Source organism: Jaculus jaculus, chromosome 5, assembly GCF_020740685.1.
Source record: "Jaculus jaculus isolate mJacJac1 chromosome 5, mJacJac1.mat.Y.cur, whole genome shotgun sequence".
In the NCBI taxonomy this organism is placed as follows: Eukaryota; Metazoa; Chordata; class Mammalia; order Rodentia; family Dipodidae; genus Jaculus; species Jaculus jaculus.
This window is the reverse complement of record NC_059106.1, coordinates 49,308,131-49,323,147: the sequence shown is the minus strand read 5'-3', so window position 1 is coordinate 49,323,147 and position 15,017 is coordinate 49,308,131. Positions and strand designations below refer to the sequence as shown.

The 15,017-nt window shown below is 44.9% G+C and overlaps 1 protein-coding gene across 1 annotated transcript in view; it reads right to left on the bottom strand.

The window, feature by feature from the left end:
• Positions 1-12,590, bottom strand: part of Ddi2 (DNA damage inducible 1 homolog 2) — a 41,214-nt gene extending 28,624 nt beyond the window's left edge. The window contains exon 1 of the mRNA XM_004657623.2: positions 12,364-12,590. Within this exon, the coding sequence (XP_004657680.1) occupies positions 12,364-12,501 (138 nt within the window). The 5' untranslated portion in view covers positions 12,502-12,590. The remainder of the gene's footprint in view (positions 1-12,363) is intronic.
• Between the last annotated feature and the right edge of the window lie 2,427 nt (positions 12,591-15,017).

The window sequence follows — 15,017 nt, the reverse complement described above, 5'->3', positions numbered from 1 at the left end:
AAAGCATGCACTTGAACTATGAACACTGTTGTGTGTCCTAATTTCCTGGAAATACTAGAGCAGACTGTGGCTGAATTACTTTTGCATTGCTGTGCCAAACAGAACAACTTAAGGGAGCATTTATTTTGGCCTGTAATTGCAGATGGCCAGTCCACCATGGAAAGGAGGGTACAGCTCTTCACATCACAGCAGGCCAGAAAGCAGAGAAAAGGTGGATACAGGAAGACACTGCCCCAAAGGCATGCTCCTAATGGCCTTCTTCCTCAACTTAGGCTCCACCTCTTGTCACCACATCCCAATAATGCTATCATATTCTGACCTATTGACTGATCAGATCAGGGCCCTCATGACCTAACTGGCTCTAGAAATGCTGTGACAAATTCATACAGACCCTCATCCCAAGTTCTATAATCCATTCAAGCTAACAATCACAGGGCTCAGAGATAGCTCAGTTGGTAAAATTCTCACCTTGCAAATATGAGGACCTGAGTTCAAACCCCAGAACCTACACTTAAAAAGAAAACGGGCTGGAGAGATTGCTTAGCGGTTAAGTGCTTGCCTGTGAAGCCTAAGGACTCTGATTCAAGGCTTGATTCCCCAGTACCCATGTAAGGCAGAAGTACAAGGTGGCACTGCAGTTCATTTGCAGTGGCTGGAGGCCCTGGCATGCCCATTCTCTCTCTGTCCATATGTCGCTCTCAAATAAAAAAAAAAAGAAAACAGAAGGCAAGCATGGTAGTGAACACCTTTAATCCCAGCCACACATAAATGAATTCCAGGTCAGCCTGGGCTAGAGTGAGATCCTACCATGATAACCGCCCCCCCCCAAAAAAAAGAGGAGGAGGAGGAAGAAAAAGAAAATAGAGCCAGGCAGGGTGGCACACATCTTTAATCCCAGCTTTTGGGAGGCAGAGGTAGGAGTATCACCATCAGTTCAAGGGCACCCTGAAACTACATAGTAAATTCCAGGTCAGCCTGGGCTAGAGCGAGACCCTACCTTGGAAAAGAAAACCAATAAAGAAAATAGAAAAAAACCTGGACATTGCAAAAATTCAGCACAGTAGGACCTTTCCCATGGTCTTTGCCTTTGCATGGGGTGGATGTCTATCCATTTTTGCATGCCACCCCACCCGTCTGCCCTCCTGCCCTCTGTTCCTCCCCTCCTCTCCCTGAGTTCCTCATGTCTCTCTCAAATACCCTCCTGCCTCAGTTTTCCTTCTCCTGTAGAAACTGCAAGAAAACCTGGACATGACACCTATCGGTAGACCCAGCACTGGAAAGACAGAAACAGGAAGATCCTTAGGGCTCACTGGCCACCAGTCAGTGATGAGCTCCAGGTCAATGAGAGACCCTGACAGAAAAAAAGGTGAACAGCACCTGAGGAATTACACCCCAATTTGTTCTCCAGCCTCCACATGCATAAACATATACATGCATTCAACCCCCCCCCCCACTAATCTTCCTTCAAACTGGCAAATGTAGTCAGTAAAAAGAATGGCATTAACTGCTATAATTCAGGAACCTGGGGAGGCTGTAGGCTTGTGAGGACAGCCTAGGCTAAAAGTGAAATCTTAGCTCACAAAAGTTCAAGAAAGACAATTATTTCCTATCTTAAAGTCTAGTCTAAATCAATTCATGTAGGTCAGGCATGGTAAACCAGGAATTGTGGCACATTTCTGTAATCCCAGCACTTAGGAAATGTTAGCAGGAAGATCAGGAGTTCAAGACCAGCCTTGGTTATATATATTACATATCAAGTTCAGGGGCAGCCTGGGCTACATGAGACCTGTCTCAATGAATGAATGAATAAGTAAAATAAAGCCCTATCACCTTCCAACTGAATATGCTTATCTACCAGACCAATGACCTCCTAGACAAAACAAAAGGATGACGACCCTGGTGGTGCTTTCCATCAGGTCTATCCCCAAACTCCAAAGCCACAGTGCTCAGAACAGCTGTGCCAGCCAGAACATACAACAGGAGCTCCAAGCAGTGCAAGTCTAAGTAAGTGGAGTCGGCACAAGCGCCAGTACTCACTCCAGAGACCGACCTCTGATTAATTAATACAACTCCAAAACTTTCAAGCATGTGATAAAATGTTTTCTAGCCTTTTATCTGAACAGATAGAAACCTTTAGACCCTCCCCCCTTTAGGCACTGCTGGGGATCAAATGTGTATTAGGCAAGCAACCCAACGTTGATCTACAGCCCCAACTCAGTAGAAACTTCTTTAAAAAACATTTTTATTTATTTGAGGGGGGAAGGAAGGAGGGAAAGAGAGAGACACAGAGAGAGAGAGAGAGGGAGGGAGGGAGGGAGGGAGGGAGAGAGAATGGGCTCCAGCCACTGCAGACAAACTCCAGATGCATGTGCCACCTTGTGCATCTGGCTTACTTGGGTCCTGGAGATTCTAAGTGGAGTCCTTTGGCTTTTCAGACAAGTGCCTTAATCGCGAAGCCTTCTCCTTAAGCCCTCAATAGAAAATTTAATAATTAATTTCTAGCATTAAGGTCGGCAAACTGGCCACAAAACCCTGGAATCACATGTGAACAGCCTCCTAACATGATTATTAAGTAGCTGTCACATTATCTACATGCAATACCCAGCTTGACTTCTACAGCTACCGTGCAAAACAACTTGGCAACCATATTCAAAAGCCTGTGCTGGGAGGCTGGAGAGATGGCTTAGTGGTTAAGCACTTGCCTATGAAGCCTAAGGACCCCGGTTCAAGGCTGGATTCCCCAGGACCCACGTTAGCCAGATGCACAAGGGAGTGCACGCGTCTGGAGTTCGTTTGCAGTGGCTGGAGACCCTGGCGCGCCCATTCTCTCTCTTTTCCTCCCTCCCTCTGCCTCTTTCTGTCTGTCGCTCTCAAATGAATAAATAAAAAACAAAAAGAAGCCTTTTTAAAAAAAAGCCTGTGCTAGGGAAAGGGCTCAGTGAATAAAGTGCTTCCATGCAAGCATGAGGACCTGAGTTCAGATCCCTAGAGTCCATATAAAAACTGAAAGCTATGGCAGATTTTTGTAATCCCAGCACATCTACTGTGAAATGGTATACAGAGATAGGAGAGACTCCTGGAAGCTCACAGACCAGATAACCTGCTGAAAACTGAGAGATCCTGCCTCGGATGACATGGAAAAGGAGGCCCATTCACCCAAAGTTATTTGTTACTCTACACATGCACCATGTTACGTGCACACAGTTTATGCTTTTGACCTGTTAATTCTTATATCTAACGTTCTATAGTTCATGTTATTTGAGAGAGAGAAGGCAGAAAGAGAGAATGGGCATACCAGGGACAATAGCCACTGCCATCAAATGCCAGAAGCATATGACACCTTGTACATTGGGTGTTACGTGGGTACTGGGTATCAAACTTGGGTCCTTAGGCTTCGCAGAAAACACCGTAACCACTGAGCAATCTCTCCAGCCCATATTCTATATGTTAAAAAATTACTTTTGGACTGGTGAAATGATTCAGCAGTTAAGGTATTGCCTGCAAAGCCTAAGGAACCTGGTTTGATTCCCCAGGACCCACTTAAACCAGATGCATAAGGGGGCCCATGTGTCTGGAGTTCGTTTGCAGTGGCTAAAGGCCCTGGCACACCCATTCTCTCTCTCTCTCTGCCTTTCTCTCTCAAATAAATTAAATATTTAAAAAATTTAAAAATGCATTTTTGAGCTGGATGTGGTGGCTCATGCCTTTAATCCCAGTACTTGGAAGAGGTAGGAGGATCATCGTGAGTTCAATGCCACCCTGAGACTACTGAGTGAATTCCAGGTCAGCCTGGGCTAGAGTAAGACCCTACCTCAAACCCCTCTCCCCCCCAAAAAAATATATACACACACGTATGTAGTTTTTTATTTATTTAATTTTGAAAATATTTATTTGACAAAAAGTTTAGGTGTACCAGGGCCTCCTGCCTCTGCAATGAACTCCAGCCACATGTACCACTTTGTGAGTCTGGCTTTACCTGAGTACTGGGTAATTAAATCCAGGTTCTTGGGCTTTGCAAGTGCTTTTAACCAATGTGCCACCTCTCCAGTCCTAAAAACCTTTATTATTTAAAAACACTTTATTGATTTATTTGTTTGCAAGCAGAGAGAGAAGGCATGGGCGCATCAGGACCTCCTGCCACTGCAAAGGAACTCTAGAGGTATGTGCCATTTTGTGCACCTGGCTTTATGTAGGTATGGGGGAATTGAACCCAGGCTGTCAGGCTTTACAAGCAAGTGCCTTAACCCTTGAGCAATCTCTCCAGCCTCCCCGCCCCCTTTTTTTGTTTTTTCAAGGTAGGATCTCATTCTAGCCCAGGCTGACCTGGAATTCACTCAGTATTCTCAGGGTGGCCTCGAACTCACAGTGATCCTCCTACCTCTGCCTCCCAATTGCTGGGATTAAAGGCGTGTACTACCATGGCCGGCTCAGCCCTTATATTTGATGCTACAATAAGTGTACTGTCTCAAAATGAAATACAAAAAAATTAACCTCCCCAAATACTAAAACAAAAAAAAAGCTAGAAATAAGAGTTAAGAAATATCTTAAAATGTTATTCCAGGTCATCATGGGCTAGAGAGAGTCCCTACCTTAAAAACTAAAAATAATCTCTAGCCGGGCATGGTAGCGCACATCTTTAATTCCAGCACTCGGGAGGCAGAGGTAGGACTGCTGTGAGTTCAAGATCATCCTGAGACTATGTAGTGAATTCCATGTCAGCCTGGGTTAGAGTGAGACCCTACCTCGAAAAAGAAAAAAAGAAAGGAGCTGGAGAGATGGCTTAGTGGTTAGGACTCATGCCTGCAAAGCCTAAGGACCCAGGATCGATTTTCCAGGTCCCACGTGAGCCAGATGCACATGGTGGCACATGTATCTGGAGTTCGTTTGCAGTAGCTGGAGGCCCTGATGTGCCCATTCACTCTCTCTCCCTCTCCCTCTGTCTCTAATAAATAAATAAAAATAAAATATTTTTTAAAAAAGAAAAAAAAAACCAACAACTAAAAACAAACAAAACAATTTAAAACAATACAAACCAAACAGAATTATGTGTAAGAACTACATCAATTGTAACAAACAGAAACTGTATCTCAAATAATAATAATAAGACAAAAGAGCAAACTGTGCCCATCTCCAAATTATGAGGTATAAGTGGGTAGGTTCTCCTTTTCTGTCACAAGGTTTTTACTAGAAAAGTATTTACTAGGAAAAAAACACATGAAATTACTAAAGAAAATGATCATGCCAAAACAAGCTAGAATAGAAACTTTCAGTTTCCACTAGTTTAAAATAGTGTTTCATAAACCATAAATCTTGCTGTGTGCAGATCATGCAGTCATTTCTATCATTTGTCATTTAAAGACATCTTTCATTGAGGGTCCTTCCACTCTATATAGGTTTTTACAACATGCCACCTAGAGAAGTAAATTATAATGGTGTTTCTAAAATGCCAAGACATTACTTTAAAGAGAAGCTAAGTTCTGCTAATTATCTCAAGTGGGCCCAGCCAAGTCTGCATCAAAGAAACAGAGCCATGACGGCTTCCAAGCCCACACTTGCATTGGGATGGAACATGTCCCACTTTGATCACATGTACAAGCAGAGATGGTTTCTCTTCTAAATTTATTACCACCACATTATAACCACTATAATCAGAGTAGAGCTGTTAAAAATTAACACCTTTCCCAAGTATCTGCTTGTGCACAACTGATGCTGAAATGAGAGAATTCTAAACTGGTGATCCCCAATGTAGTGGTGTGCGCCTTTAACCACAGCACTCAGAAGGCAGAGGTAGGAGGATCGCTGTGAGTTCAAAGCCACCCTGAGACTACATAGTGAATTCCAGGTCAATCTGGGCCAGAGTGAGACCCTACTTCGAAAAACCAAAAAGGAAGATAACTTTTTAAGAGCATAAGGAAAAATACTATGGGCTGGAGAGATAGCTTAGCGGTTAAGCGCTTGCCTGTGAAGCCTAAGGACCCCGGTTCGAGGCTCGGTTCTCCAGGTCCCACGTCCAGATGCACAAGGGGGCGCACGCGTCTGGAGTTCGTTTGCAGAGGCTGGAAGTCCTGGCGCGCCCATTCTCTCTCTCTCCCTCTACCTGTCTTTCTCTCTGTGTCTGTCGCTCTCAAATAAATAAATAAATAATTTAAAAAAAACATTTAAAAAAAAGTGTATGCTTAAAATTAAAAAAAAGAAAAAATACTAGAATTTCCACTTCCATTTATTTTAGTTTATCCTTCTTGAATTCTAGATCACATTTGCTAATGTTAATTTACCTCATATATATAAAAGATGCACAGTATATGCCATATCTAATGCATGTTATTATACATAACTGCCATGTGCATTCTAGAACTATCAGTATAATGAAAGCATGTAATATAACCATGTCATATGTACTATAAGAGCACATACACATACAACTGAGAAATACAGCTATTCATTTATTTATTTGAGAGAGGGAGATATACAAATAGGCAGGTAGAGAGAGAGAACAGGCATGCCAGGGCCTCCAGCAGCTGCTAATGAACTCCAGATTTGTGTGCCCCCTTGTGCATCTGGCTTATGTGGGTCCTAGGAGTCGAACCTGGGTCCTTTAGCTTTGTAGGCAAGTGTCTTAACCATTAAGCCATCTCTCCAGCCCCATTTACTTTTAAAATTTTATTTTTTCTATTTTTATTTTAATATTTACCTGTTTGAGAGAGCAAGGAGGGAAAGGGAGAATGAAAAAGAAAGAATATGGGCACACAAGGGACTCCTGCAGCTGCAAAGAAATTCCAGATGTATGCACCATTTTGTACATCTGGCTGTACATGGGCACTGGGAAACAACCCAGGCTGTCAAGAGTTTGCAAGCTAGGGCCTTTAACTACTAAGCCATCTCTCTAGCCCCAAAATATAGCTATTTAAATATAACATATTACATATGTTACATATATTTTTACATATATATTTATATATATATACATATATTACATATATACATATGTATGTGTATATATATAAAACACAAGGCACATTCTCAAACATTTTATTGATAAGGATACAGGAACAAGAATGTTTGGAGACCAGTGACATAAACACACAGTATTAGGGAAAAATAGCCAGGACACTCTACACCCTATGTTCTCATGGGTAGGAGCTCTCTGTACTTTCTCCTCTTTCCTTCTCTTAACCTAATAAATTCTTTCTTTAAACCTTAAAATAATAGCCAAAAACATGACTGGAGAGATGGCTTAGTGGTTAAATGCTTGTCTGTGAAGCCTAAGGACCCCAGTTCAAGGCTCGATTCCCCAGGACCCATGTAAGCCAGATGCACAAGGTGGCGCATGCATATGGAGTTCATTTGCAGTGGCTGGAAGCCCTGGTGTGCCCATTCTGTCTGTCTGCCTTTTTCTCTGTCTGTCTGTCGCTCTCAAATAAATAAAAAATAAAATAAAATAAAAATTTAAATAGCCAGAAACAGCGGGTGTGGTGGTGCATGCCTTTAATCCCAGCACTTGGGAGACAGAGGTAGGAGGACTGCTATGAGTTTGTGGCCACACTGAGAATACAGAGTGAATTCCATGTCAGCCTGGGCTAGAGTGAGACCCTACCTCAACGACGCCCCCCCATACACACACCAGAAACATTAAAAAAAACCCTCCTGAAGGAATGAACTCAGTAACAGGAGATGAAGGAATGGGAACAGAAAAGATGGGAAACATAAATCTCAATGAGATAAACAGACAGAGGGAGGAACTTGAAAGGTAGGGAATTCTTGGGAGGTGAACCGGACTGGGGAGCGCAAGTAAGTAAAGTTGGTAGTAAAAACTATAATGTTTATTTTTCTGATGAAAGGAAATGACTCAAGCGTCTGGGGTGGATCCTGTTCCTGCCTGATGGGACAAGCCAGTTTAAGACAACCGACCACCAGGTACCTTAAAATAGATGCTAGGCTGTCAGGTTACAATGGAGCCAACAGAACCAACTTGAAAAACAGGGCGCTGTTTACAGCTATTTATTTAACACAGGCTTAACACTAGCTGGAGCCCAGGTTTCTATATACTAATCTGGCACGGGAAGAAAGCAAATGCCAGAATGTTGACATAATGAACAAAGAAGAATTTGGGGTTAGCCTAACTGTTCAACTAGTAAAGTACTCCTGAAATTCCAAATTGGCGAGCCAGGCGTGGTGGCACACACCTTTAATCCCAGCATTTGGGAGGCAGAGATAGGAGGACTGCCTTGAGTTCGAGGCCACCCTGAGACTACATAGTGAATTCCAGGCTACAGTGAAACCTAACCTAAAAAAAAAAAAAATCCAAATTGGCAGAGAACATTGCCTTCTCTGATGGTACAGCGGACAGTACCTTTATTTTTAAATTTTACTTCAGCCGGGCATTGTGGTACACGGCTTTAATCCCAGCATTCAGGAGGCAGAGGTAGGAAGATTGCCGAGAGTTCAAGGCCACCCTGGACTACATAGTTAATTCCAGGTCAGCCTGGGCCAGAGTGAGACCTACCTTGAAAAAAAAAAAAAAAAAAATTGAGACAGAGAAAGAGGTAGACATAAAGTGAGAGACAGTGTGGGCATGCCAGGCCAGGGCCCCTTGCCACTGCGAATGAACTCCTGATGCATGCGCCACAGATGGCTTTACATGGGTACTGGGGAATCAAACACATGCTTATCAGGTTTTGCAGGCAAGTCCTTTAACCACTGAATCATCTCTCCAGCCCTTTTAAAATTTATTTTTTTAATTTTAATGTTTTTTTTCAAGTGGGGGAAGGCCATGGGCACCTCAGGGCCTCTAGCCATTGCAAACAAACTCCAGATACATATGGCACTTTGTGCATCTAGCTTTATGTGGGAGCTGGAGAACTGAACCTGGGTCCTTGGACTTTGCAGGCCCCAACCCTAATTTTTTAAATTTTTATTTATTTACTTACAAGCAGAGATAGAGAGAGGAGAGACCGACAGAATGGGCATGCCAGGACCTACAGCCCTGCAAATTAATTACAGACACATGTGCCTCCCTATGCATCTGGCTTTATGGGGTACTGGGGAATTGAACCCAGGTCATTAGGCTTTGCAGGCAAGCACCTTAACCACTGAAACACCTCTCCAGCCCCTTTATTTTTACTTTCTTTGGATTACAGACTTTGCAACATGCACTGCACTGGAGGTGCAGCCCAGTGGCAGAATGCTTGCCTGGCATGCAAATACAAAAAAAAAAAAAAAAGGAAAAAAATCTGTGTTCCTTCCCAAGTACAAAAAACAAAATCAACTTAAAACTTATTTATTTCAGAGAGTAACAAACAGAAAGAGGGAGATAGAAGAGAATGGGCACACCAGGGTCTCCAGCCACTGCAAACAAACTTCAGATGCATATGCCACCTTGTGCATCTGGCTTACGTGGGTCCTGTGGAATTGAACCGGGTCCTTTGGCTGTGCAGGCAAGTGCCTTAACTGTTAAGCCATCTCTCCAGCTCCAAAATCAATTAAAAAATTTAAAAAATATATTTTACTTGCCAGGTGTGGTGGCATATGCCTTCAATCCCAGCAGTCAGGAGGCAGAGGTTAAGACTGTTATGTGTTCAAGGCCAGCCAGAGACTAGAGTGAATTACAGGTCAGCCTGGGCTAGAGCAAGACTCTACCTTGAAAAACAAAACAAAACAAAACAATACAGGCCATTATTTTGAAGCCCGGCATGGTAGCACACACCTTTAACCGCAGCACTCAGGAAGCAGAGTTAGGAGGATTGCTGGGAATTCAAGGCCACTCTGGGACTACATAGTGAATTCCAGGTCAGCCTGGACTAGAGTGAGACTCTACCTCGAAAAACAAAACAAAAAAAAAAGTAAATAAAACACAACAGGAGGGCTAGAGAGATGGCTTAGTGATTAATCGCTTGCCTGTGAAGCCTAAGGATCCTGTTCCAGGCTTGATTCCCCAGGACCCACATTAGCCAGATGCACAAGGGGGTGCACGCTGGAGTTTGTTTGTAGTGGCTGGAGGCCCTCATGGCATGCGTTCTCTCTCTCTGTCTGTTGCTCTCAAATAAATAAACAAACAAACAAATAAAGCAGGAGATGCAGAAGTGGCTCAGATATTAAAGGCACTTAATTGCAAAGGAAAGAAGAGTGACACATGTATCAAGTTTGTCCCTGGCAGATGTACACATGTACACACACACACACACACACACACACACACACACACACACAAAACAACAAAAAACAGACCTGGGGAGATGGCTCAGAGGTTAAGGGTATTTGCTTGCAAAGGAATGAAGTGTGATACATGTTATCAAGTTCATCCGTGGCACATATATGTATACACACACACAAAACAGGCCTGAGATGTCTCGGTGGTTCAAGGCACTTGCTTGCAAAGCTTGCTGGCGTGGGTTCCATTCCTCAGTACCCATGTAAAGCCACATGCACAAAATGATTCATGTCTGGAGTTAGTTCTGGTGCACCCATCTCTCTCCCACCTTGTAAATAAATAAATAAATCTCATAATTATTTTTTCAAAAACCCACAAATGAGCTGGAGAGATGGCTCAACAGTTAAGGAGCTTGTCTGCAAAGCCTGATGAACAAAGTTTGAGTCCCCAGTACCCACATAAAGCCAGTTGCAAAAAAAAAAAAAAAAAAAAGTAGCACATGCGAATGGAGTTTGTTTGGAAGCCCAGCCCTGTGCCCATTCTCTCGGTATTTCTTCTCTCTGCTCCAAATAAGTAAGAATATTAAAGCTCACACACACACACCCTGGAAAGTTGGTTTTTCCTCTCCTGTTACGTCCATTTGTGACCCTCCACTTGAGGATGGATTCACTGACTAGAACTTGCTCCTATGCTGTTGGAATTACTTTCTTTCAATAGAAAAAGATGGGAAGGAGAACCCCTTACCAATTTCTTCCTTTTAACAGGCTACACATTTGAGCTGTACCCTGTGCCCTAACATAAAGTCTTCTTCAGTTAACTTTTATGCCAACATCTTAAAGTTCACATTGTGTAAAGGATCATACTTCTGAACAAAATATTGACACATGTGTTTATCATAAGCTGGGGCAGAACAGGCAGCAGTTGGGCAATAGTTTTTGGAACTATTTCATAACTGCAGCAGGAAATCAAGATTTATATTCCAGGGCCTTGGAAGATTTTTTTACAATTTCCTAATTTTCCAATGTTTAAGACTATGTTCTCCAAGACCACTTCATCAAGTTAAAATTCCAAGTGTTAAGAGGCAAAAGTTGCCAGGGGCGCACACCTTTAATCCCAGCACTTGGGAGGCAGAGGTAGGAGGATCACCGTGAGTTCGAGAACACCCTGAGACTACTTAGTGAATTCCAGGTCAGCTTGGGCTAAAGTGAGACCCTATCTAGAAAAACCGAAGGGCGGGGGAGGCAAAAGTTGTCAACTTATTTTGTTTGATAAAGACCAGTGGTGCAGCACACACCTTTAATCCCAGCACTGGAGAGGCAGCGAAGGATCACTGAGATCCAGGTTGGCCTGGGCTAGACCCCACAACTAGGGGGCGGGGGGGGGGGGCTAGTAACAGCCCCAAAGCATTACGAAAATAAATTACTTTTTTTTAATTACAACCATCAGAAAGCCTGAACTCATTTCCAGCAAGCAGGCCAAATCCCAAGAAGACAACAGTAGGCCATTTTCAAGTTAATATCCTTAGAGAACCCTGATCTTTGAACCAACCCGAATGAATTATGACCCGAAAGGAAGAGGCAGGTTGGCTTATTACCGGAGGAAGCAAACATTGCGTTAGTCCATTTCTTAGCTATCTTTATATATATATAACCAGAAACACATGTTATAGAGGAAAAATAACATTTCCAAGCACCTCAAAAAGGGATGGCAAGTCTCAAACTTTTCCCCTTATGGAAGCGCAAACCCGCATACTTAAAGGTAAATTGCGTATATTTCAAGCAAGAACTATGTCCAAAATTTTAAAAAAAGGAAAAAAAACAAACAAGCAGATGACCATCACCAGTCAGGGAATCCTAACTGGTATTTCTGGTTAGGGAAGCAGGATGTTTAAATCCTTGCTGCAAAACCATGGCGACACCCCAACTTGGGGTGAGTAGGGGGAAAGACAGGGTGTGCAGAGAGCCAGAAGGTGGGGAGGGCTGCCCAGAGGTCCTCGTGCCCCTCCCGCTGCAGTGGGTGCGTCTGCCGTGAGGTTCTCCGTCCCCTCTGCCGGGTACCCCCACCCACACTGCCGGCATGTCGTGGGGACGTGCTGGTGGCGGGGGGAGGCGGGCAGGCCCCCCTCTCCGAGCCTGAGCAGCAGCCGCAGCCGCCAAGGGAAGGCGCGAGGCCCCGGGCTGGGGGAAGGTCAGTTCCGGGAGACCCCCGGGGCGTACCTGGCTCTCGGCGGCGGGGATGCCGGACTCGAGCTCGCACAGCGCGCGGAAGTTGTGCAGCTCGAAGTCGGCGTCGACCTGGAGGGAAAAGGTCACCTCGGAGAGGTCCCTCCGCACACAGTACACGGTGAGCAGCATGGCCCGGGCCCGACCCGGCGCGGCTCGGCCCGGCCTGGGCGCGGGGCGGAGGGGGAGACGGAGACGGTGGTGGTGGGGACGGGGCCTGGGCGGCTGGTGCTGCGGACGGACGGCGCGGGCTGCACGCTCGCTCCTTCCCTCCCTCACACTCACACACACTCAGTGACTCACTCCCTCCCCCCCTCCCGCCCGCCCTCACCAAGCTAGCACCGCCGCCGACACCCGCCCGCGACTCCCGTCTGCCTTTGCCGGCCTGCCTCCCACACCGCTACCGCCAAGCGCCGCCGGCGCCCCGCCCCGCCCCGCCGCAACGCGCCAACCGTAAAGCGCTCCTGGCTGCTTTCGCGACGCCGAGGTGGGCGGAGCCTAGAAGAGGAGGCGGGAAGCCCCGGCGAGGATTGGAGTACAGCGAGTGGGGCGGGGCGTGGGAGGTAAAGACGTGGACAAGGATAGCGAGGAATGCGGGCGGAGAATAACCTACTATTGGCTGATTTAATAAATGAACCCCAGAAGACCGCAGGATCCCGATTATTCATTCTACCTTGCACTTGGCGCCGGAGATAGAAATTATTCGAATAAAAATACAAGTCCTTGCCTAGCATGGTGGCGCTAGCCTTTAATCCCAGCACTGGGGAGTTTGAGGTAGGGAGATTATAAATTCAAGGCCAGCATGCAGAGTAGGTCTCGGTCAACCTGGACTAGAGTGAGATTCTGCCTCAAAAAACAAAATAACAAGAGCTAGAGAGATGGCTGAGCGGTGAAGGCGCTTGCTTGCAAAGTCTAATGGCCTGGGTTCGATTCCCCAGTACCCAAGTAAAGCCAGATACACAAAGTGGCACATGCACCTGGTGTTCATATGCAACAGCGAGAGGCCCTGATGCACCTATTCTTTCTCTGTCTCTCTCACTCTCTCTCTTTGCAATCAATTCATTTTAAAAAATTGTTTTAAAGCCTGGTGTCCTGGGACATGCCTTGAACCCCAGCACTTGGGAGGCAGAGGTAAGAGGATTGCCATGAGTTCGAGGCCACCCCGAGACTACATAGTGAATTCCAGGTCAGCCTGGCCTAGAGACCTTACTTCGAAAAACAAAACAAAAAAGGACGCTTTTCTACTCTATATGACTTTTTAAAATTCATTTTATTTATTTGAGAAAGAGGTAGAGAGAGAGAAAGAGGCAGATAGAAAGAGAATGTGGTGTGCCAGGGCCTCTACTGCAAACTCCTTGTACCACTCCTTGCATCACCTTGTGCATCTGGCATTATGTGGGTACTGGGGAATCAAACTCAGGTCCTTAGGCTTTGCAGGCTAATGACTTAACTGCTGAGCCATTTCTCCAGCCCTCTATATGCATTTTTTTTTTCAAGGTAGGGTTTCACTCTGGCCCAGGCTGACCTGGAATTCACTATGTGGTCTCGGGGTGGCCTCGAACTCACGGTGATCCTCCTACCTCTGCCTCCCAAGTGCTGGGATTAAAGCGTGCACCACCATGCCTGGCTTATATGCATATTTTTTAAAGCTTCAGATTCTTTTTTTTAAAACATGTTATTCTTGAGAGGGAGAAAGAGGCACAGAGAAAGAGAGGATGGGTGTGCCAAGGCCTCCTGCCAGTGCAAACATATTCCAGACACATGTGCCACCATGTGCACCTGGCTTATGTGGGTACTGGGGACTTGAACCCAGGTCCTTTGGCTTTGCAGGCAACTGCCTTAACCACCACTAAGCCATCTCTCCAGCCCTATATACATATTTTTATTGAAATGCATTTATCTTCTTTAAGTACACACATATATATGCATATGCATATATTTTATTTTATTATTATTATTTTGGTTTTTCAAGGTAGTGTCTCACTCTAGCCCAGGCTGACCTGGAATTCATTATGTACTCTCTGAGTGGTCTCAAACTCACAGCGATCCTCCTACCTCTGCCTCCCCAGTGCTTGGATTAAAGGTGTATGCCACCACGCCTGGTTTAAATAAAAATAATTTTATTTATGTTTTTGAGAGAGAGCACAAGAAAGAGAGGTAGATAGAAAACAGGCACAACAGGGCCTTCAGCCAGTGTAAATGAACTCCAGACACATGCACCACCTTGTGTATCTGGCTTACTTGGGTACTGGGGAATCAAATCTGAGTTCTTAGACTTTGCAGGCAAATACCATACCTTAACTGCTAAGCCATCTCTTCAGCCCCGTGTTTAAGTTTTTTTTTTTTTTTCCAAGGTAGGGTCTTGTTCCAGCCTGGGCTGACCTGGAATTCACTATGTAGTCTCAGGGTGGCCTGGAACTCCCAGCGATTCTTCTACCTGTGCCTCCTGAGTGCTGGGATTAAAGGTGTGCATGTCTGGCTTCCCACATTTATCTTCTAGTAGTCATGTAGGGCCTGTCATAGTAGTTATCCTGCCCTTTGTTTTTTTTTTTATTATTTAATTAACTCATTTATTTGAGTGAGAGACAAAAGGCAGAAAGAGAGAGAGACTGGGTGTGCCAGGGCCTCCAGCCACTGCAATCAAACTC